The following is a 25,180-nucleotide window of genomic DNA, read 5'->3' as shown; positions in this document are numbered from 1 at the left end:
AAGTTTACTATCAATTTTCTCAAAAACCGTACAGTAATTTTTTCTGTGGATCACAGGGTGAAGAGTGGCGACAGCCTAGATTCATAATCCAGTGAAATATCTGCGTCACCTCTTATGGTTTTCCTGTAATCTGAGCTCAAAAATGAGAATATATAGAGTATAGTACAGTAAATTGTGCAAAGTTTACTATCAATTTTCTCAAAATCCGTACAGTAATTTTTGCTGTGGATCACAGGGTGCAGAGTGGGGGTCACCCAGAGTCATAATCCAGTGAAATATCTGCGTCACCTCTTACAGTTTTCCTGTAATCTGAGGTTAAAGACGAGGATATTAAAAGTACAGTAGAGTAAATTGTGCATATTTACTATGGATTTTCCCAAAAACCGTACAGTAATTTTGGCTGTGGATCACAGGGTGCAGAGTGGAGATGGCCTAGATTCATAATCCAGTGAAATATCTGCATCACCTCTTACAGTTTTTCTGTAATCTGAGCTTAAAGATGAGAATATATAGAGTACAGTAGAGTAAATTGTGCAAAGTTTACTATCAATTTTCTCAAAATCCGTACAGTAATTTTGGCTGTGGATCACAGGGTGAAGAGTGGGGGTCACCCAGAGTCAGAATCCAGTGAAATATATGCGTCACCTCTTACAGTTTTCCTGTAATCTGAGGTTAAAGACGAGGATATTAAAAGTACAGTAGAGTAAATTGTGCATATTTACTATGGATTTTCCCAAAAACCGTACAGTAATTTTGGCTGTGGATCACAGGGTGCAGAGTGGAGATGGCCTAGATTCATAATCCAGTGAAATATCTGCATCACCTCTTACAGTTTTTCTGTAATCTGAGCTTAAAGATGAGAATATATAGAGTATAGTACAGTAAATTGTGCAAAGTTTACTATCAATTTTCTCAAAAACTGTACAGTAATTTTGGCTGTGGATGACAGGGTGCAGAGTGGCGACAGCCTAGATTCATAATCCAGTGAAATATCTGCGTCACCTCTTACAGTTTTCCTGTAATCGGAGCTCAAAGATGTCAATGTATAAAGTATAGTAAAGCAAAATGGGAAGATTTTGCTATGAATTTTCTCAAAATCCATACAGTAATTTTTGCTGTGGATCACAGGGTGCAGAGTGGGGGTCACCCAGAGTCAGAATCCAGTGAAATATCTGCGTCACCTCTTACAGTTTTCCTGTAATCTGAGGTTAAAGACGAGGATATTAAAAGTACAGTAGAGTAAATTGTGCAAAGTTTACTATCAATTTTCTCAAAAACCGTACAGTAATTTTGGCTGTGGATCACAGGGTGAAGAGTGGCGACAGCCTAGAGTCAGAATACAGTGAGATATCTGCGTCACCTCTTATAGTTTTCCTGTAATCTGAGGCCAAAGATGTCAATATGTAGAGTACAGTAAAGCAAAATGGGAAGATTTTACTATCAATTTTCTCAAAAACTGTACAGTAATTTTGGCTGTGGATCACAGGGTGAAGAGTGGGGGTCACCCAGAGTCAGAATCCAGTGAGATATCTGCGTCACCTCTTATAGTTTTCCTGTAATCTGAGCTCAAAGATGAGAATATATAGAGTACAGTAGAGTAAATTGTGCAAAGTTTACTATCAATTTTCTCAAAAACCGTACAGTAATTTTTTCTGTGGATCACAGGGTGAAGAGTGGCGACAGCCTAGATTCATAATCCAGTGAAATATCTGCGTCACCTCTTATGGTTTTCCTGTAATCTGAGCTCAAAAATGAGAATATATAGAGTATAGTACAGTAAATTGTGCAAAGTTTACTATCAATTTTCTCAAAATCCGTACAGTAATTTTTGCTGTGGATCACAGGGTGCAGAGTGGGGGTCACCCAGAGTCATAATCCAGTGAAATATCTGCGTCACCTCTTACAGTTTTCCTGTAATCTGAGGTTAAAGACGAGGATATTAAAAGTACAGTAGAGTAAATTGTGCATATTTACTATGGATTTTCCCAAAAACCGTACAGTAATTTTGGCTGTGGATCACAGGGTGCAGAGTGGAGATGGCCTAGATTCATAATCCAGTGAAATATCTGCATCACCTCTTACAGTTTTTCTGTAATCTGAGCTTAAAGATGAGAATATATAGAGTACAGTAGAGTAAATTGTGCAAAGTTTACTATCAATTTTCTCAAAATCCGTACAGTAATTTTGGCTGTGGATCACAGGGTGCAGAGTGGGGGTCCCCCAGAGTCAGAATCCAGTGAAATATCTGTGTCACCTCTTACAGTTTTCCTGTAATCAGAGCTCAAAGATGTCAATATGTGGAGTACAGTAAAGCATAATGGGAAGATTTTGCTATGAATTTTCTCAAAATCCATACAGTAATTTTGGCTGTGGATCACAGGGTGCAGAGTGGGGGTCACCCAGAGTCATAATCCAGTGAAATATCTGTGTCACCTCTTACAGTTTTCCTGTAATCTGAGGTCAAAGATGAGGACATTAAAAGTATAGTTGAGTAAATTGGGTAAATTTTATTGTTAATTTTCTCTGAATCATACAGTAATTTGGGCTGTGGATCACAGGGGGGAAAGTGGAGATACACTAAAAATGGGAGTGGATTGTGAAGTAAAATAGTGTCAGGACACAAAACACTGCGTTTCTAAGCCGGTTTTCACCCATACCGTAATATACGTAAGAGTAGTGCAACCACATTTTCGGTGCGGCTGGCGGGGCGGCTAGCTTGACTGCGACTTCGTAAGTGAGGGCTCACTTGACCGCAGTGCGTAACAGGGTGGACTTTGGTAGAGGAGGAACAGTGCTCACCAGCTGGTTATCTTGTGGAGAAAACCAGCCAAGCCCAATGTATTTATTAAACCATCACCAAACATTCAATTGACTATTAAGCAAAAAATAAAAACAAGCGAGGAGGCATTCGTCTTACATTTTCTGAACCCCACCCCTAAGCGCACTCTCCCCCACCCCACCTTTCTAGGATTCTCGCTCCAGCTCCAGCACAGGAATAAGCAGAAGAGCACGGAGGAGGAAAAGAAGACTTTGTCCACGGTGTCTCCACTCAGATGCATCACCGCCCGGCTCTTTTAATGGGGCAGCGCTGAACTTTTAAGTTCGCGGGGAAGCTTCTCCGAAGTGCGCTAATGTGAGTTCTGAACACAATGTCAGCCGCTCAAGGACTTCTAAACAGCGTCTTTTCCTGCTCGTCCCCTGCCTCCAAAGCCATAACCAAACGCAGGCTACGCCAGACCCGGAGCCTGGACCCCGCCATCATCAGACACTGCGGCACCGGGAGCGATGGAGCGGCCGCAGACACAGGTGCGTCCGCCGAGCGCTTGGCTGTGAAGCCGGCTTTACGCACCAAGATCCCGACCCTGAAGGAACCTATAACCCCTTCCATCTCCTCTCCTTCCATACCTCTGGATGTTTCCCCGTCCTCCAACTTCCACTTTGACTATGACGTGGTTAAGCGTGCCAAAAGGAATACCGCCGGGGATTTACCGTTTATGGTGAGGGGAGCTGGTGCCGCTCCCTCAGGGAGCACCGGCACGCTGTTTTCCCCGCGGAGGTGGCTACAGAAGAAAGTGCAGCCTTCCAGCTCTCACTCTTACGTCGTGTGGAAGTCAGAGGTAAACTCCCTTCCCAGGGTGACAGTTTTTTTTTCTTTTGGTGGCCAAAAGGAACAGATTAAAACGAAATCCCACTCTTATCGTTCAGCTCGCTAATTAGTTTTCTTACATGAATGCATATGATACATATTTGTGAGAGTTATGTGCCCTCCAACCCCATCGCTTTCCTTGAAGTGCATTCTTGAGCGTCTGTGTGCTTCGGGGGGGGGGGGGGGGGGGGGGGGGGGGTGATAGGATCGATACTTTGTTTCTAGCCTCTTAAGTTTAGTGTGTAGCCTGCTGACTTGTGTTAAATGCATAATTTAAAAAGAAAATATTCATATTAACTTCGTAAATGAAAAAATATACCTCAAACACGCTCTATCAAAAATATCTGAACCTCTTGTGTTGACTGTATATTTTATTTGTAGCCTGTAGCACATTTAAACAACAGAAATTGACCCAAAGTGCTTTAGAGACAGACAATGTAAATTCAAGGTTTCCAAAAACCCAGTTTAAAAAAGATGAAAAGCTAAAAGATGTGTGTTTTCTAATTTCATTATGTAATTATTGTGAAAAGTAAATATCACAGCGACTGATTACTCATTCAGAATGTGCTTTTATAAGGTTAAAGTATTGGTATCAGCAGTCCTGGCCCTGCATTTGCTTGATATCAGATCGATACCAAAATTGCACAATGCTATCTGAAATTCGACCATGACCTGAGGTAGCGAGATGTTGGAGCTTTACCTAAAAGATTTATGGGTTTTAAAAGACAGGGAATGTTTGACATCTGCAACTGAAAGCCCTACAGTACCAAAGCAGTCAGCCCATTTCAGCCTGGAAAGTGCTTTTTTTTCCTAGTCTGGCCCAAGGGCACATGGGTAATTAACTCAGGGGGAAGGGATAGCTCTGGTCCACCTCCCCCACCTGGATTTTTGTTTCTCCCTTGGCTGCATGGTCATTACTGTGTTTTCAGTCTTTGTGGGAGTCACACCTTATCCTGGGAAAGCAAAAGAAAATCTTACAGCACTTTGAGGATTAAATCACTCCAACAAAAGGTGCAATGAAGTGTCGATAGATTTTTCCCTCCTACTGTTGTCATCATTGGGCTGCTTTGGCTTTTGTCTTCATATAGATGTCAAACTGAGTGTGAATATGGGGCAGGCAGTAGATGAAATCCTTACCAAAACATCCTTGGGGGACTTCTTTTAAGTGTGTGTGTGTGTGTGGGGGGGGGGGGGTGCATAGTTGACACGAGTCCACCTGTACTCTGTCTGGAAAGGTATAATTTTCCTGCTTCTTTAAACACTTAGTCTCCTTTTCTGCATATTTTTCTTGTATTTGATTGGAAGTGTGTGTGTATATGTGGCGGTATGTGTGTGTGTGTGTTGATATGAGGGGCTTAAGGACACATGGCCGGGGACTTGGTTCTCACGACTGCAAGCAGTCACAGGGTCAAAAGCACGCAGCCATCAAACAGCTCCCCCATCATTTCCCATTAAAAGGAACGGCTCCAGCGCCGCTCTGTTTTACTTTCTTGCAGCACGCCTCTTCTTTCTTTCTCACACTCGCACGCACACATGCAGGCGTCCATACTCGCATTTTCCTCCCTCTCTTCTTCTGCGAGATGTCTTGAGGTTCTCAGAGAGTGGCGTTTCCCATCACTGTAAGCCTGTTTAAGTTGCAGTTTCCACCCCCCGATTGGGGCCAACTTGAGGCCATCGGTATGGAGTCATTAGTGCAATCTGGACCGAAGTTATTGCACCTCGGAGTGTTTGTAAAATTACGGAGCCAAGAAAGTGTTACTGGTCTACTGGGATGTGTCAAACACCTATGGGTGTGAAGTAAAACTCTGAAATGAAGTGTAAGCATGTATTTAATAGTGGGAATCGAAAGAATTTTGCTTTTAACATTAGTTAAGATGCAATTAGTTAATTTCTTTCCAAGGTTGACATGACCGGGGGTGTTGAACATGTTAACTTATGGGGCACGTGGATAAGGGCCTAGTCACAAAGAGTTAGAAGCCATTGGGCAACCATCTGGCAACCACAAGGGAAAAATGTGGAAAACAACTTCAGATTGCCTTGGTTGGTAGCAGATTGCCACAGTGGCCTGTAGTTTGCACAGAAGATGCCAACTGGTCTGCGAACACTTGACAACTACTCTCCGAGTGCTAGTCAGGCTGTGAGAAGTGTGACACAAACCGGACACGGAGACTGCTTGCCTTCAAAATAAAAGTTGTGGCTTTTGAAGAATGTTGGCTGCAGCACCGAGCAACTTCAGTGCAAACTACAGGCAAGGATTGCAAGAAGGATTTTGGTGCAGCACCCTCTTTGCAGCCTAGCAACAGCCAATAACCACTCACCAATATTTCGGCTTAGTGACCGGTGGTTGCCAAGGGGTCATCAGACAGCGTTTGAACAATGTGCGCATGATGTCATGTGAGAAACCTGTATACTTAGGATTAATACTGAGGAGAGCCAAACTATGAAATTCGCATGATTTCATTTCAAATCATGACAAGTGTAATCATCACAGCTTAATGAAATCAATAACACATGGTTTTTAAATACCCAATCACCAGAGGAACTTCCAATTCAGAGAAATAGCAAAAGAATGAGTCATCAACCTGTCAATCTCAATTCCTCTGGATGTTTTTTAAAAAGCACTTACAACTTGTTTCACTTAAAAAATTGCAGTTTTAAAAAGATAAACATTTAAAAAGACTGAACATGGCTTGTCTTGACGGGTTGCCAGGAGAAAGCCTCTACTCTCTTAAAAGAACATGGCAGCACAGATTAATTTTTCAAAGTCTTCTGGATCAATGTCCATGGACATACAAGACCACAGTGGAGATGTTTGGCCATAACACACAGCACCATGTTTGCACTGACATACTGTGTTTGGTTTTTACAAAACTCATCATAACAATTGTCAAGCACAGTGGTGGAGGCGTGATGATTTGGGCTTTGTTTCCAGCCATGGGACCTGGCCATCTTACAGTCATTGAGTCAACCTTGAACCCGTCTGTATACCAAAGTATTGTAGAGTTTAATGTCAGGCCATCTGTCTGGTTGCTAAAACTTGGATGGAATTGGGTCATGCAGCAGAAAAATGATTCCAAGCACAGCAGTAAATCTACAATAGTATGGCTTAAAGAGAAAAGAATCACCTTTTAAGGTTGAAGTGTGCACCAGTCAGCTTCAACCTTATTCAAATGGTGTGGCAGGACATTAAGAGTGCTGTGCATAAACAAACATCTGCACACCTCAATAAAATGAAGCAATACTGTAAAAAAAGAGTGGATCAAAATTCCTCCATAACGATGTGAATGATACTAAAAGGGCATATGGTAAAAGGTTTATTTGGTTATTCTCAGGACTGCATAGATTCCCATGAAAATCTTCTTTGTCACACGTAAGTTCAAAATGAAAATATACCTTCAGTAATAAAAATAAGAAATAGTAGGCTGAGATAACCCTGACCTTTCGTCTTTCGTATGCCTCAGATAAGTTCATAACACACTGAATCCTGATTTTGAATGACGCAATTTAGACGCTCAATTTTCTTTTTAATATTTAACTGATAAATCAGATAACCTTGAAATGACATCACTATGACATCATCAGGAGAAAGCTCTCTTGTTAATTTTGTAAAATATTATTGTATTTAGAGTTAAATACACAATAAAGAGGGGTGTTCTTTTTAGGGTGGACCTATGTTGTCGATGTACCCCTCTGTTGTGATGTCTGTTTTAAAAAAGAAGATAGAGATGGCCAGAATAGTCAAATTAAGCCTTCATAATGAGACTTTACAGAACAACTGGTGACATCCAGATGGTTACATTGATCTTTCGTGTACAGTCTACGAGAAGAACTGCGAGGTTGCTGCTGATGCAAATGCACTGCATTAATATTATCGCATTACCTCTGATGGTTTAGCTCAACTATTTATAACGAAGTAATAGCTCCTGTATCTAACGAGGGCATATTTGTGTTGTTTTATTGTATGTATTAATAACATAATAAATGTTTAAAGATAAAGGTAGACCAGCACTGCAATATCAGTGATGTAAATGCAGGTGCCAGTTCATGCATCGCTATCTAGTCAAAGTTCAGACATTTGCCCAGATAGAGATCATTTGCACGTGTACTACTGAGTGTGTATGCATGTGAACAGGGCAACCTGTGCAGAATGGTCTCATGCTATGCCTTTTTAAGGAGGGAGATATGGACAGAGAGGAAGAATGAAAGGGTGAAACATAGACGGAGTGAAGCAAAGCCTAACAGTTATATTGGCCACGATTGCTTAACAGCTAAATTTTTCCACGGCCAGGTTGTTGATGCTGAAAGAGCAAAAAGAGATGCAAAAAGAAAAAGAAAAATTCATCAGGCAGTACCCTCTGTGTTATTACAGTAGGAGAGGGGGGTGGGGGAGCGGGGGGAGGTGGGGGGTGTCAGTGACTGGATGTGGTCCTTCTCGTGGAGTTACGGGCTCCAAAATTGGACACCGTATCAACACATGTTCTTGCAAAATAGCACGAGTATAAAAACAATGTAGGTTTTTATAGGCACATTCAGACATTGGTATTTGAAAGTTTAGCATTTGAAGCATACGCTGAACCTACACGTGCGCCGCTGTATTTCCAGGTACGCGCACAGAGACGCACACGCGCAAAGGCTCGGAGAGGAAACAGCAGTCGGCTAATTTAATCTTGCTTGTTTATGGGGCTCCAGATTGTTGACATTGTAGATCCTATTTTTAGAACCACTTACTCAAATGCTTTACAGAGGAGACTTAGTATGAAAAGAAATGTTACTAAATGATTGATAACAGATGACTTTGAGAAAGTTAGCACTGGGTCTTTGAGGTAAAAGCTTTGCCTTTTTGGTGATTAACATTCGTAACTGTAATCAAAATGTTACATGCACAATTACACACTGAGCTCCTAAGTAATAGCAGTGTTAGAGGCAAAGTGAAGGAACGTGGGGTGGGGAGGGGCAGACTAATCTAAATAAAGAGACAATAAAAGGTGATTTTTGCTGTAATGTCTCACGTGTTATTAGCTTCCAAAAGTGACGATACACAATTGTGGTTGCTTACATTTGCACAAAAGTAACCACAGTTTTTGTGTTTTTGTTTCCTTACAGCATTACTGAATCCCTTGGCATGAGAACTTCAGATAAGGAGAATTCCCATTTGAATATTCTACTTCCGCTTGTGCTTATGAATTTTAACAAAATCTGAGGCATGAAAGTTTTATATAAGCTCTCAGATATGCAAGGTAAAAAACAAAGTTGGCATGCCTTATGATCTCCCCCAAAGGAATGCGAAGTTAGGAAATGGCTCTGTATTAGTGTTTATTAGTCTATCATTGTATTTTATCTCTTGATTATCTTCTGGAAAAATTACTGCTGCTTGCATCTAGTTGTTACCATTCTTAAAATTCTCGAAAGGCCCATGTGTTTATGCAACATCATCAAACTATGTCAGGGTGCTGAGCGCTCACCGAATAAGTAGAATAACACAACGAGAACCAGTCATTTGTTTGTCTTCTTAGAATAAGTCAATTTGTCTCGTTTTCTTTGCTGGTCATTTAGGGTGGCACACATTGGTGTGGAATAAAGTGTCTCAGCAGGATGTTGCCATTAAATACCGTACCCATGACATTTAAAGGCCCTGGAAGATGAGACCTTGGAACTGTAGGTTTTAATTTACGTGGGCTCATATCCAAGTTGCCTATGTAACCTGGATAAACATATAGGTCATTTGTCCCCATCCTCTGAAAGTGACCCTAACAAATTCATACATTAAGTTTATATCACAGATTGTATATAAAAGATGTACATAGCCCCAGTGAACTCTCTCAGTACTTTATGGACTTAAATCTGACATATGCACTGTAGCTTTTTGGCTGTCACCATCTTGTCTTTTTGGAACCAGAAGACTACATTTAGACAAGCAGCTGGAGTTATCAGCTAAGGCATGCTCAGTATGCATCCTTGGTAAGCTGCATTTTAAACACTGACACAGATAACCGGTAATCGTGTCACTAATCACTAAAATTTGACCCCTTGCTTTTTGGACATTTCTTTTCATTTAGAGTGCTAAATGATCAATTAACTCTAGCTAGCATGCTTGGTAAGGTAGAAGATACAGATAGCGAGAACTGGTAGTTCTAAACTAGAAGCAAAATGATAATGATAATCACAATACAACATTTTTTATTTATTTTATCAACTTTTCTTCTGATGATGCTGTCTTTGTTGAGCACTCAGTGGATCTGCGCTCGACAGTGCAGCCTAGGCGGAGTAGTCGAACGCAGATTCACTGAGCGCAGGGCAAGCTAGCGAGACAGAAGTTAAGCTCTCCTTGCAACATGGCAAATTGAACCTCCCCCACCCTCATTCAGATCTGGCGTTTGGAACTATTTTGGTTTTCATGTGACGTATGACCCTGAACGTAAGCGAGTCATGGACAAAAGTAAAACAGTATGTTGGATGTGCCACGCAATGCTCAATTACATGGGTGGGAACTAGTGTGTTAGCGCAGTTAGCTCGTTAACGTGTTGACGTCGTCCAGCCCCACACACGGGGCAATCCGCGGTAGCTCATTAACAGAGATTTGAGGTGTTGCGGCGTTAACGTCATTTTAACTAGATTAACTCTGACAGCACTAGTGGGAACACAACGAATATGACTGCACATTTACTCTGACATCATCCTAGTGCAAAGACAAGTGGAAGCAGACAAAAATAGCAAGCACACATGCTACAAACTTTACCCGAGTCATTTAGACAGCCGTTAGCACATGATTCTCATTATGGGGACCTGATATGTTTAATATGCTGCTGAGAATATAGCCCAGAAGAAGCGTATAGTATAGCTTTTATTTTGGAAAGAGCCATTTCTCTGTAATAAACTCTGTTTTCCAAAGATGAGTGATTTCTCCATCAGATAGATTTATTTTTTTATTACTTTGTTGTTTCAGCAACATTAAATTTAAAAACTGTACTTTTGAGTTAAAATATATATTTATAATTTTAATAAATGACAAATTAAAAAGGCATGAACATTTTTTTTTGTATCGAAAAAATATTGAACCGTGACACCAAAATATCAAACCAAACCGAACCATGAATTTTGTGTATCGTTGCACCCCTAAGATATATATATATATATCTATATCTATATATAAAATAAAATGTTCATGCCTTTTTAATTTGTCATTTATTAAAATTATAAATATATATTTTAACTCAAAAGTACAGTTTTTAAATTTAACCCTAACCCTTGTGCGTGTTTTTTATTTTGACAGCGAATGCGCACCTGCGGACCACTTATGTGCAGCCCTGGTTATTTAGCTCGTCATATTGCAGCCACAGAAATTCTTTTGTCCATGAAACCATAAAGCTGCACTTTCTTTTTGCCTTATAGTCTGATTTGTCATAACTTTTCCGTTTTGTGGTAAGCTTTTCTTTGGCTGTCACTTCTTCACCCTGACCTGTCTTATTTGGCTCAGCAGAACTGAAATGCTTTTACACACGGACTCACATAAGCTCAGCGATTCTCTGCGCGATCAACCTCTCACATGTTTAAGCCTGCTGCGGGAGATTTCACTTGTCATGTTTGCATAGTAAGCTAACGATTAATAAGACAATGTCAGAGGAATTGGTGCACAAATTATCATCACTCACAGATCAGTGCTGTCGCTCTCTATACACAGTTCACGCGATTGCAAAGTGAAAGCAAAAAAACAAGCGCAAATTCAAACGCGATTTCAATATGTCACATATTGACAGTGGCTCACCGATGCCAATGACATAATTACCCAGATACATTTCCGAAAGAATGCAAAAGCATTGACATATATTTTTCCTTCCTACAATAGGGCAGAGATAGATTTTGGTAGCCCAACTGGAAAAATCGCTAGCCCCGGGACGTCGGGCTACCGATTTTGCGAGCCCTGTATCTGATTGAGGAATCACTCATCTTTGGAAAAGAGAGTTTATTACAGAGAAATGGCTCTTTCCAAAATAAAAGCTATACTATCCGCTTCTTCTGGGCTATATTCTCAGCAGCATATTAAATATATCAGGTCCCCATAAGGAGAATTATGTGTTAACGGCTGTCTAAATGACTCGGGTAAAGTTAGTAGCATGCTTGTTGTTTTTGTCTTTGCACTAGGATGATGTCGGTGTAAATGTGCAGTCATATTCGTTGTGTTCCCACTAGTGCTTTCAGGTTAACCTCGTTAAAATGACCTTAACGCCACAACACGGCAAATCTCCGTTAACGAGCTACCCCTGATCGCCCCGTGCATGGGGCTAGACGGCCAACACGTTAACGAGCTAACTGCGCTAACACACTAGCTCCCACCCATGTAATTGAGCATTGCGTGGCACATCCAACATACTGTTTTACTTTAGTCCATGACTCGCTTACCTTCAGATTCATACGTCACATGAAAACCAAAATAATTCCAAACGCCAGATCTGAATGAGGGTGGGGGAGGTCCATGTTGCAAGGAGAGCTTAACTTCTGTCTTGCTAGCTTGCCCTGCGCTCTTCCTTCTGACGATGCTGTCTGTGTTGAGCGCTCAGTGGATCTGCGCTCGACAGTGCAGCCTAGGCGGAGTAGTCGAACGCAGATTCACTGAGCGCTCCACACAGACAGCATCGTCAGAAGGAAAGTTGATAAAATAAATTACAAATGTTGTATTGTTCGATACATATGCGTACCGAACCGAAAGCACTGTATCGAACAGTTCAATATCGATACGAATATCGTTGCACCCCTAATATACGAACAGTTCAATATCGATACGAATATCGTTGCACCCCTAATATATATATATATATATATATATACATATATGTATATATATATATATATATATATATGTCTGTGGGAATTGTTTTGTATCTCTTAAGCCATTCCTGATATACAGTCTTGTGAAAAAGAAGATTTAATAGGAAACTGTTCAGTCCCGTTGAAAACTGAGTACAACCTTAATGCTTCAGTTGAAATTAAGAGGGTAAGTAGTAGCCAGCTGCTGCTAATCAAATGCACTTGATTTACTGATCATCAACGAGTCTGCGCACCTCTATGGAAGCACAAGTTTTGGCATTTTTCTGGTCTGGGACATTCAAGTGTATGTTAACACAAGGCCACGATTTTCCTAGGAGTGCCCCAGGAAATTCACCCCAAGGTCAGACTGAGCAATGATCAGCAAAATACAAAAGAGAAAAGTTTAAAAAGAGGTCAGTCTCAGACCCTACGAGCCTACTTAGCATGGACAGGTACCAGGAGAAAGCCTTTTATTCTGTAAGAAGAGCGCTGCAGTATGATTTAGTTTGCAAAGTGGCATCTGAACAAACCACCAGGCTTCTGAATTTATGTCCTTTGGACAGGTGAGACCAAAGTGATAACAAAATACAGCATATCAGTGCAAACACCTTACGCCAAGCACAGTGGTAGAAGGGTACTATGAGTTTGTTTTGTAGCAACACAACCACAAAACTTGCAATCATTCAGTTGTCCATGTAGTCCTCTGTATACCAAAGTATTCTAGAGTCAAATGTGAGGCCATCAGTACAACAGCTTAACCTTTACTTAAAAATCTACAACAGAATGGCCGGGAAAGAAAAGAATCAAGGTGTTGCGATGGCCCAGTCCAGGCCTTAACTAAATCGAAATGCTGTGGCAGGACTTTAAGAGAGCAAATACCCACAAACCTTAATGAACTTGGGCATTGTAAAGAAGGGTGGGCCAAAATTCCTCCACAATGGTGTGAGAGACTGATAAAGTCATACAGAAATGGATTTCTGCATCATTCTGTTATTGGGTGCAGTTAGTTTATTGCAGGACTGCATAGAGTGCTGTGAAAATTGACTTTTCACAGCTGTAAAATACAATATGAAAAGGTGTTTAGGCAGATACAGAAATATCAACTCGACAACAATGAGAGCTATACTTCAATTAATAGTCACCTATTAAAGTATTGTGAAGCAAAAGGTAGAGGAAGAGTGAAAATGTTTCCTTTAAAGGACACAATATGTAATGTTAATAATGTTAAAGATGAAATACAACTGTTATTAGGATCCCAACATTTTGCTGGCTACTTGGTAAAATTTCCCTTTTTACATTACTGTGATGTACTGTGATAGAATCGCCCACAAGGTATGTGAAATATCTAATTAAAAAGCCTTTGTGTTGCATGTTTTCTGAAGCATTTAAACTGCTGCACATGTTTGCCATTGCTTACGCTGTGAACCATACAAGGTGGGGAGTTGACACGGGTCATGGCTCCGAGCCAGGAGGCAGCAGTTCTTGTTCTTTTCTACCAAATGGGTTCCACGCTGTAGTGTTTATAACAACAATAACTCTTCGGGGCTTTTGCTCCAAAGCTTTAAGTAAAGGACAAGACAAGTGTTTTTTCTTTTACCTTAATGATGCAAACTGTTCAAATTACTTTTGGGTTGCATCCCTGAAATTCTTGTGCAGGACACTCTAGACTGAGAACTGAAGGCAATCATACCTTTGCCGTCAGCACTCCAAGACTAAGAGAACAGGCTATCCATGTTCCTAAAATGATTACTTCACCAGTGCTTGGGGTATTCGACCCACATGGAGCCCATTTTAGCTGAATATCATGATTCAGAATAAAATACATTTGCTACATTATGATTAACAACTGCATGATCAATCATAAGGTCAGGATTAGACACAAAGAACTTCACACTTATATGCAAGTACCCATTATTTTACTGTGTACATGCTAAACAGCATTCATTATATAAAATATGACAGTTGTGGTGTATGAAATGTAAGCTCTAAAGTATAATACTGTCAGCTGTTTAGCTGCCATTATACTGTTGGTGTGGTGCTGCTACCATAATCTGTATGAAAACACACACATATAAGTTGTTTTGTCATGTTATTCTTTTTATCTTTATGAAATCACTATGTAGTAAGATGGCAAAATCGCTGTTCATAAACACACACAAAGAAATATTAATAATAATATATATATATATATATATATTTATTCATATTCTTCTTTGACAGCTACATATTGATTGTATGAGGCAAAGTAATAAGTAACTGGCAGTATAAGCATGTCACTGTTTGACGAATAGTTAATTATAGATATTCATTTAACACATTTCAGTGACCCCCAACATGCAACTGAATAAAAAATAGTTTACCAAAATGTGCTTACGAACATCAAGGCACATGTAATGCAGATGTAATATTAACAACATTTACAGCCAAAATAGTAAGACAGATTGTACAATACATTTTTTTAATTGGGAAAAGTGCAAGAGAGCAGCCAGAGCCACAGACAGTTAAGTCACGTTAGTAACAAAGTTAACACATCGGTGCTGTGATGATCGAAACAGTGTTCAAAATCTGAACCACAATCACTTTTATTTCCAAATTTGTACACAAATGATGAATTTGTTGTGGTGTTATGGGGCAATACAGTAGTGGTACACATTTCTATCTAATGTATAGATTTCTATCTGTAAAAGGACTGTTAATAGATGCACAGGAAAGTACTCATGATGTCGCCTTTTTAATAAATATAATTTGTAAAGATCTGAGTGTTATATAAATAATTCCCTAAAGCTGTATTGATGATAATCGTGGGACCCTAGGCAGTTTATATAATAGGTTTAATCCCAACTGATTAAGAGGAGTTAGGTAACAGACATACACAATATGATGTATATTTACAAACTGCATATTTTTTCAGGTTAAATGGGATCCCAGTCTGCAGCTTCTTGTGCCCTGAATTAACTTTCATTTCTTTTCTGAAAGCTGTCAACATGTACAGCCTTCAACTGTATTGACAAAGAGTAATATCTTATAAAATTTACAGTATTTTTACATCAGTTTCTTACACACCAACCCCAATAACAATTTAAAATAATAACAAACATAGTTTATAATAGTGGCGGTTCAGCCATCTATTTGTTCGCAGTTGATTCTTTTACATGCTCCAGCAAACAGAGAGGTTTGAACTTGTGAACCTTCCTGCCATCCATTTTTCCCTTCTTACTCCCTGATTTCCTCCCTAAGTTCCCTCCGACTGATGAAGCTGCATTGGAGGAAAAAGACTTTGATGTTTGGACATCTTTGGAATGCTCATACGAAAATTGCGCATGCACAAACGCCCGCACAGAAAAAAACTAAACAAATTTTTGCTGTATCAGTGTTTTAAGAGAACAGTGGTATCGGTTCATAATGTGAAACAGAGTGAAGGAGTGAAACAGACGATGTTGTCACAGTCTTGCAAGAGCCTTGATGAAAACATTGAAAGTGTGATGAAATGCATGTGGATTTTTCTTGGCTCGAAACAGAAGGTCCTGGAGCGAGTCACAGCTGTGTTAAAGTTGTAGTCGGACCTCCCATCACCCTGAACTGCGATAAAAGGGCGTCCTAGTCATTGTCTGTATAAAATGCAAAGGTAGTTTGTATAGCGCAGTGTTTAAGAAAGTGATAAAGTTTTTATTCAGTCAATTCTAATTGGTAGAGACACTACAAAATAAACACAGTGACAGAAATGAAATGATGATTTTACGGTGGATTTTTGTTTTACTTTAACCAACTGAAATCATGTTTTCACTTCGAAGACTACAATCTGTGCTTATAACAGAATAAATTAAGATGCCCTTCAAAATAAAAGACCTGTTTCGTATTACTTACATACATTCCTGGTTATAATGACCTCTCCTACAGTCTCCCCTCTTGAGAGGAGGTCTGCATGTATGCATGTGGGCCTGCAAGGGGTATTAGTCTGATTATGATTCTTATTCAATTTAATAGGCCTGGTTGTCAGCATTAAACTGATGGGCCAAGATTTTTGTACACAGGGGAGTAATAGAAACCCTGTAAGTAATGTTAAACATGTCAGCTTTTGCAGCTGCAATACTTGCATCATACCATCGCATCATTCTTCTATAATGAAATTCTACTTTCTGGGCAGTATGGCAGGATTAGTCTCCCTAAAAATGGATTGCTTTTATTGCACTTTGAATTACACAGACTTACATTGCTGTGGAACTGTTTTAAGTGACCCTTCATTTCTTGATATTTTGCCTCCAAGCACCCAGAGTTTCTTGTAATTTGAAAGTGGCCTTGATCAGTGGTTCTCCAGGCTTTCTGAAGGTCTTTCTTTTACATCTGCTGTTCACTGAAACCTCATCAGAAATGGTCTCAGTGGGAAGGGTCGCTGTCAAAAAGCCATTCTTAATGTAGGGAAACAGAAAAGGATAAAGTATCCCAAATTACACAAAAACTGGACTGAAAATCAGTGGCAACAGGTCCGATTGAGTGATGAAACATTTGATTAAAACTGTCATTAATAGGTCCAAAAATGATCAGGCGAGAAGTACAACAACAGTAAGTCTCTACAGCCATCTGGAACAGCGGTCCACAACCTTTTTTGCGCCACAGACCGGTTTATGTCTGACAATATTTTCACGGACTGGCCTTTAAGGTGGCGCAGGTAAATACAACAAAATAAAAAGAAGATTTATTCATAACACACGGGAAAAGATCCAGGGAAACCGAGTTAATGATTAAAACAGTAAGAAAATAACGATAAAAAAAAACTATAAAAACCCTGAAAACCCTAAATTTCACACCCGAGCCTCAACTCTCTTGGCCCGGTACCAAACGACTCACGGACTGCGTTGAGGACCGCTGATCTAGCAAACATGGAGGAGGGTCTGTCATGGTCTTGGGTTGCATTTCAGCCAGTGGTGTTGGAGATCTTGGTTGATGGTATTATGAGTACAAAAAAGTACCATCAGATTTAGATCCAGCATACAATAGCACGTAGAAAGCAAAAGCGGCAACAGCTTCATTTTTTTTAGCATGACAATGATCCCAAACAGACTGCCAATACAGAAAAAGCAGAAAAAAGTGGATAGAAAAAAACACATTGGAGCACTATCGATCATGGATTAGCCTCCCCAGAGCCAAGATCTTCACATTGTTGAAGCAATGCTGGATCGTATTTACAGAAAACAGAAAAAAGGCAGCCAATATCCAAAGAAGAGCTTTGATTGTCCTTTGAGAAATATGAAGAACTATTCCTGAAGACTACTTAAAGAATTGACAAGAAAGCTGCCTAAGAGAGTTCAGGCTGGTCATCGTACTAAATATTTACTTTAAAGCTCATTACAATTGTGCAAACTCTGTTTTTGAATTGTTAGTTTGCACTTCATTCAGTAAATTGCTGCACCTATTCCCCATTTTACTGGCTCAAGACTTTTGCACAAGTTAAAAGTAAAACTTTTATGCTGAAGTAAGTTAGTCTAATTCACTTCAGTGTAGTGCTGGATTTATATTTTCTAGCTTCATTAGTTCTGCAAGACATACAGCACAGGTAGTGGCATCATCAAACTTAGTATATTTACATTTATTTCTTATACGCCACTACATGTTAGGAGGAATAATGCAAGTTTTGCTGTATCATATCATATTTTTATGTCAGTTTATCAAATGTTAACATTTATAGAATATGAAGGGTTAGATTCAACTGTACATACCCAAGCAAGTGTACACGAACATGTCAGGACTGTAAGAAATTGATTAGAAACTAAGTTAGAGTTTTAAAACACAGGTCAGCTTTTTAAATCTGAGGCTTTTCTTTATTTGATAATTGAAACAATTTGGAGGTTTGAACTACTGGTTTAAGACAAGATCTGTCAAGGAGGTACATTGTTCTCTGTGTAATCAGGACAATATATTTTCAAACAAGCCAAATTTTCCCACTATAAAGCATGAGTACAGTTGACAAATCCTTTTTCGCTCAGTAGCCCGTTTTTCTTCATTCTGCTGTAACGTAATATCTTCCTTTTGCACCATAAAGTAATCAGACAAACCTAACCAGCAGATCACAACATAAGAAATACAACTTAGAAGCCAAGAGGAGATGGTATAAAATACAACGTGTTTAAGAAAATGTGAACAGAAACACGAAACCGCACCGAGCAATCTTTTTTGACAAGTTTCCACGATATTCAGTTGAAAAGAAACACACAAGGCTATGGGGTTTGTTTGGTAGTATTTTGGTTTAGCATTCTCACATCTCCTTTGGGACGTTTCTCAATAGAGAGGGAGACGAAGGCGGCTTGAAATAGAGACGACTGAAAAGAAAACATTAATTTCCGTAGCCAGAATCTCCCTGTCTGTTGCAGATTAAAACTCTCCTTTAGTGAGAAACCAGCAGTGTTGAGTTACTTTTTTTTGTACAGAGGATTTTGTGCATGTGTGTGGGAGAGAATCCAAAAGTAGGGTCGATGATCTAATTGCGGACTTTCAAGTCTGACGGCAGTAATGTCTGTCCCCTCTTTTACTCTGTGTGTGTATTACGGTGACCCCCATGTCCGCTAACTTTCTCTCTAATGTGGTTTGTCACAGGCCAGAGAGGAAGCACGGATAAGTCTCACATAGGCCACGGTGTGTTAAGTTTACAACTTCCCATTTATGTATTCATTTCAATCACTGTATACTCTGGTGATATGACCCTCACAGTGGATGAAAACATTTCACAACATCTCAAAACACAGCTGGCCTCTGCCTAATCTTGGAACAGTTACAGGGAGATAGAGGCTGAAACTGTAGTTTTTTTATGATCTCAGAGTTATTTATAGTTAGTTTAGGTTCTTGCAGAAAATTTGCTATGAGGAAAGCGTTAATCTCACTGTTATGCTACTTACTACCAGCCTGGAATTCACATTTGCGTTTTGATCACTACTGGTGGATAGCTGCAGATATACGCACTTTCATATCAGATGTTTCTTTTTGATATGCCCTTGATTTGATACTCCGAACCAAGCACATTGGTTTTTAACCTTTTTTTTTTTTTTGAATGTTCCTTAGCACTGCTTAGTAACTGTCGCTCTAGCCAATCCTCCAATTATTTACATGATAACAAAGACTAGTTAACAATGATCTTTTGTATACAGTCTCTGGAGTCACAGACTGTCCTTGAACATGGTACAGGTTTAGTTAGGTGGGTTTTTAGTGGTTGGTAATTCGATTCACTACAATTTAGTGCTGTCAGCATTAATCTCGTTAAAATGACGTTAACGCCATAACCGCGGATCACCCCATGCGTGGGGCTGCACGGCGCTAACTCGTTAATGACCTAACAGAGCTAAAGCTTTGACTCTGTGCAGCCCCAACTAGCTAACGGAGATTTGCCCCGTTAATGCAGTTATGGCGTTAACGTCATTTTAACGAGATTAACGCTGACAGCACTAAATTGTAGTGAATCGAATTACCAACCACTAAAAAACCACCTAACTAAACCTGTACCATGTTCAAGGACAGTCTGTGACTCCAGAGACTGTATACAAAAGATCATTGTTAACTGGTCATTGTTATCATGTAAATATTTGGAGGATTGGCTAGAGCGACAGTTACTAAGCAGTGCTAAGGAACATTCAACAAAAAAATGGTTAAAAACCAATGTGCTTGGTTCGGAGTATCAAATCAAGGGCATATCAAAAAGAAACATCTGATGTGAAAGTGCGTATTTCTGCAGCTATCCACCAGTAGTGATCAAAACGCAAATGTGAATTCCAGGCTGGTAGTAAGTAACATAACAATGGGTGTGGCTGCAGTGACTCCATAGCGTGCTGGCACGAGTCTGATTATCATATGGACATATGGTGTGCAAACGGAGAGGGGCACATTGAGCACTGAACATTGTAATTTTTGTACGTAAAAGTTTATATTAAGCCATGTATTTTAAAATTTACAGCAAGCTTCTATGTCCATTACTTAAAAAATATATATAGCGTTATGAAATTGAATGATTATTTCACATGAATATTTAAAGGATAGAGTTGTGTTAAATCACTAGTTCCGCTATCTGCTGGATGTTGAGAATATTAATAATAATAATAATAATGGATTGGATTTATATAGCACTTTTCAAGGCACCCAAAGCGCTTTGCTATGAGGTGCCGTAAGGGACATACTGAAACGCTCTCACACACACAACTGAAACGCTCTCACACACACAACTGAAACGCTCTCACACACACTACTGAAACGCTCTCACACACACAACTGAAACGCTCTCACGCACACTACTGAAACGCTCTCGCACACACTACTGAAACGCTCTCACACACAAAACTGAAACGCTCTCACACACACTACTGAAATTTTAGCTCTCACACACACAACTGAAACGCTCTCACACACACTACTGAAATTTTAGCTCTCACACACACAACTGAAACGCTCTCACACACACTACTGAAATTTTAGCTCTCACACACACAACTGAAACGCTCTCACACACACTACTGAAACGCTCTCACACACACAACTGAAAAACCAAGACATTTCAGTTAAACAGGAAGGCGTTTCAGTTAAACAGGAAGGCATTTCAGTTGAACAGGAAGGCATTTCAGTTAAACAGGAAGGCATTTCAGTTAAACAGGAAGGCGTTTCAGTTAAACAGGAAGGCATTTCAGTTGAACAGGAAGGCGTTTCAGTTGAACACGAAGGCATTTCAGTTAAACAGGAAGTTAATTCTTGACAAGGAAACTGAAGGAAAAAGTGCTAGATTTCAAACAAACCACTACACAGACGTCTACTCAGCAACCTGTTAGTTAGGGGTGGGTTTTTATAATCGATTTATTGATTAAAATTGATTCTGGCTTGGATAACGTGAAATCGATTCATTAAAATCCTGAATCGATTTTTTTAATATAAATTTATTTTGCCCGAAATGCCAGAATCTCTGGTGAAACCTCACAAAATTTCAACAACCACCAAACAGCTAAGACAGTAAATGAGAGCAGGTACACGTAAACACACAGCGCGGACCCGCGGATCAGAATCAGTGAGATGTCGCCTTTCTCACCCGACAGCACGGACACGGTCGGGGCTGAAAGCCGACAGCTCGCTGACTCTGATCTGTCGGCAGGTCCGCGCTTTGTTTTCACGCCGTTTTTGCGCCGATTCTAAAGCTGTTAGTTTTATCTCTCTCCAAACAATATTGACTGAACCAGCAGCAAAAGAAGATCCAAACTGCGCTTCACATAAACATCATCAACGTCATGAATTCCCTCACTGTTTTGCTTCCACCACGATAAAATCGCACGCAATGCACAGCCCTCTCTCTCTCTTTCTCTCTCTCTGTACTTCAAGAACAGTTTCCCGTCTAAAAATTTGTTTTCTGCATTATTCGCTTGCTTGTTAGGCACAAGTCTACTGTTGTTTACAGCGCAGTCGGCCGCTGTTTTTTTTTTTTTTTCATTTTACATACTTCCGAAAAGAAAACCTAATTTCTGCCGTTCAATACTGAACAAATTTAAACTTTTTAAAATTATGCAAAATGCAAAACGTTAGCCGTGTCTCTAATAAAACCACTGTAACGTCAGAGGTAACGTTCATATGTTGATTAATGGTTTTCTTTCGTTTTTGATGTACTGCAGAATATTTTTTATAAAATCCCAGGCCAGGAAAATCACCTTCATGTTTTTATGTGTTTTATCTTCAGCTACTTTGACACAAAGGCATCTGCTGTGATGCTCACACCTTTGACAAAGTCTTGCGTGTGTCAGCTTCCTTTTTTTTAAATACAAAAATATGTAAATGTACTGATCTGAATTATAATACTTCTGACTGTCAAAATTCCCCATAATCAAATCGAATTGAATTGAATCGAATCGTGGAACAAATTGATTCTGGACCTTAGTGAGACAGCTGCATTACTTAACAATATATTAGCCTCAGCATAAGTCAAAATTTAGAATAGCGCGAGACGTGCATTATCCTGGTTATTTTTTTGGCATATGTGCTTTTTGTCTTTTTTAGCAAAGAGAAAAATATCTTAAAATCATCAATAAAACCAGGGAGAGAAGGCTTAGCGTTCCTCCATTTAGCACAATGGATATGATATTTACTCAAAATAATGTTAATAATGTCTGAGACATCCAATGCTAGATGATCCATATAAAAAAAATTATGATGTAATTCAAACAGTGGCACATCATTAATATTTAGGGAAATCCAATTTTTTAAGTTGCACCAAATACATTGTGTGATAGGGCATAGAAAAAAAAAGATGTTCTAGGGTTTCATTTTCATCAGTACAAAAAGAACACTGATCCACCTCAAAGCCAAATCTCTTTTTTTAGAAATTCTGCCACAGTATTAGTTTTGTTTAAAGTGTGTTTCTTTAACTTTAGGTAGAATAGGCTATTTCATAAATTTTTAGTATGCTTTATCCAGTGTATATGAAATAACTAAATTAGAACCATGCCATGTAACCATTCTGTTGTAACTATGAAATATTTTGTCTTTGAAGAAACTACTAACAAATTTCTTATTGCATTTTTATCAAACAGCTGACATTGCCCTAGCAATAAATTTGGGAGCACTGATGAGAAATTATTGTATATCATAAAAATTTTAATCAAATGAAGCAGAGGCAGTGGGACCAGTTCACAAAATTTGTTATATTCTCTTTGAGAACAGTTTAGACAATATTTTTCTGAAAAGTCTGTGTAACTTAGAATGACACCGTTATCATCCAACAAATCTGTTGTGAATATAATATTTTTTTTCAAACCAGTCACTCTTGAAAATTGATTTTTGATTAAGTGTTATTACCCCATAATTCAACCCATAAGGTTGAATTATGGGGAGAAGTTGTGGGTAAATCTCATTTTCCCAAAAATGCAGCGTCTGTTTTGGAAAGTTTGATATCTTTATGGGGATTTTATTTGCCGCAAAATCACATTTCAAAATAAAGTCTAATCCTGTATACTATTTTATTAAACAAGAATCATGGGATGTGGAGCTAAGTAGAGTCTGGCTGTGACAGACAAGATTTTAACCATTTAATTCTAAGGGTGCCAACCATAAATTCTAATTCTGGAGTTTTGATACCACCTTTATTGTATCCCTTCACAAGCTGAGATCTTTCTATGTAATGGGTTTTATTCCTCCACAAAAATTCGAACACATTTCTATTTATGGTTTTCATGGTATTTATCGTTTTTTTATTTTTATATCGTTTACGTGGCGCAAAAAAGGTTGGGGACTGCTGTACTAGCAGGTTGCTGAGTAGACATCCTTGTAGTGTTTTGAAATATACCACTTTTTCCATCAGTTTCCTTGTCAGGAAACAACTTCCTGTTCAGCGGAAATGCCTCTGGTTTCAGTGGTGTGTGTGAGAGCGTTTCAGTAGTGTGTGTGAGAGCGTTTCAGTAGTGTGTGTGAGAGCGTTTCAGTAGTGTGTGTGAGAGCTAAAATTTCAGTAGTGTGTGTGAGAGCGTTTCAGTAGTGTGTGTGAGAGCTAAAATTTCAGTAGTGTGTGTGAGAGCGTTTCAGTTGTGTGTGTGAGAGCGTTTCAGTAGTGTGTGTGAGAGCGTTTCAGAAATGTGTGTGAGAGCGTTTCAGTTGTGTGTGTGAGAGCTAAAATTTCAGTAGTGTGTGTGAGAGCGTTTCAGTAATAATGTCCCTTACGGCACCTCATACTTTACAATGCCACTATTCATTCACTCTCACATTCACACACTGGTGGAGGCAAGCTACAGTTGTAGCCACAGCTGCCCTGGGGCAGACTGACAGAAGCGAGGCTGCCATATCGCACCATCGGCCCCTCTGGCCTCATGCATGCACTCATTGGCATTAAGGTCTGCTATAATAAAGTGTCAGTTTAACATAAACACTGAACCAATAAAAGAATCTATCCGGTCATTAAGTCTGACGTCACTAACCGTGTCTGGGCCTAAACTCCGCTGCAGGTCCATATATCAAACGATCATGGTATTACTGAGAGTTGAAAAACTGTCTAAAGTCTTTCATCTTTAATAAAATGATTAGCGTTCTGCTCTACCAGGTGTAACAATTGAGTTTAACATCCAGGCATCCGTGAAAACGGAATTTATGACATTTAACGGAGTTAGAAGTTACCAGGAAGTTAGCTCGCTAGCTTCTATCTAAATACAATATAGCATGTCCTGACTGCGGGGTTTTGGAAACAAATTAAAACGTACAGCTCTGTTATCACTTCCAACATAAATGAAGACAGAAAACTAAACAGCAGTGACGTTTGTAGGGTTACTGAAGTTTGGCTAGCTAGTATATAATGATGTGCTACGTGACCGCTAGCGACACAGCTATGTTAGCATAATATAAACAAGCTAACTCTTTTTCCACTCGATAAAAGTTAACGTGAGTGTTCTCGGTGGTCAGGAACAAATGTAATCGCATGGCAGGATGCTGTTAAAGGACCAACTTCAGCCAGGAGAACAACTGAGATAATCCATCCACAATATGGGGTTAGTCATTCATACACTGCTGCATGGGCTGGGCTGTAGTTACATCCTAAGTAGGGATGGGTATCGTTTAGGTTTTATCCGATACCGGTGCCAAATCGGTACTTTTGAAACGGTGCCGGTGCTCAAACGGTGCTCAAACTGGTGCTTAAAGAATGGAGAACACAAAATTGGTCCAAAAACCTCTCATGTTCAGCTGTTTTTTGTAAAAAGATAACAATGTTAGCCTTTTCTGCAACTATGGGGCATATAT

General features: G+C 39.5%; 1 protein-coding gene across 1 annotated transcript in view; it reads left to right on the top strand.

Annotated features, from left to right (window-relative positions):
- The first annotated feature begins 2,435 nt into the window (after window positions 1-2,435).
- Window positions 2,436-25,180, top strand: part of LOC113016344 (rho GTPase-activating protein 6) — a 135,368-nt gene continuing 112,623 nt past the window's right edge. Inside the window, 1 exon segment of the mRNA XM_026159113.1 lies at window positions 2,436-3,617. Coding sequence (XP_026014898.1) covers window positions 3,150-3,617 — 468 coding nt within the window. The 5' untranslated portion in view covers window positions 2,436-3,149.

This window comes from Astatotilapia calliptera, chromosome 23 (genome assembly GCF_900246225.1).
Source record: "Astatotilapia calliptera chromosome 23, fAstCal1.2, whole genome shotgun sequence".
NCBI classification, from domain to species: domain Eukaryota; kingdom Metazoa; phylum Chordata; class Actinopteri; order Cichliformes; family Cichlidae; genus Astatotilapia; species Astatotilapia calliptera.
The sequence above is the reverse complement of the archived record's forward strand: the minus strand, read 5'-3'. Positions and strand labels throughout refer to the sequence as shown.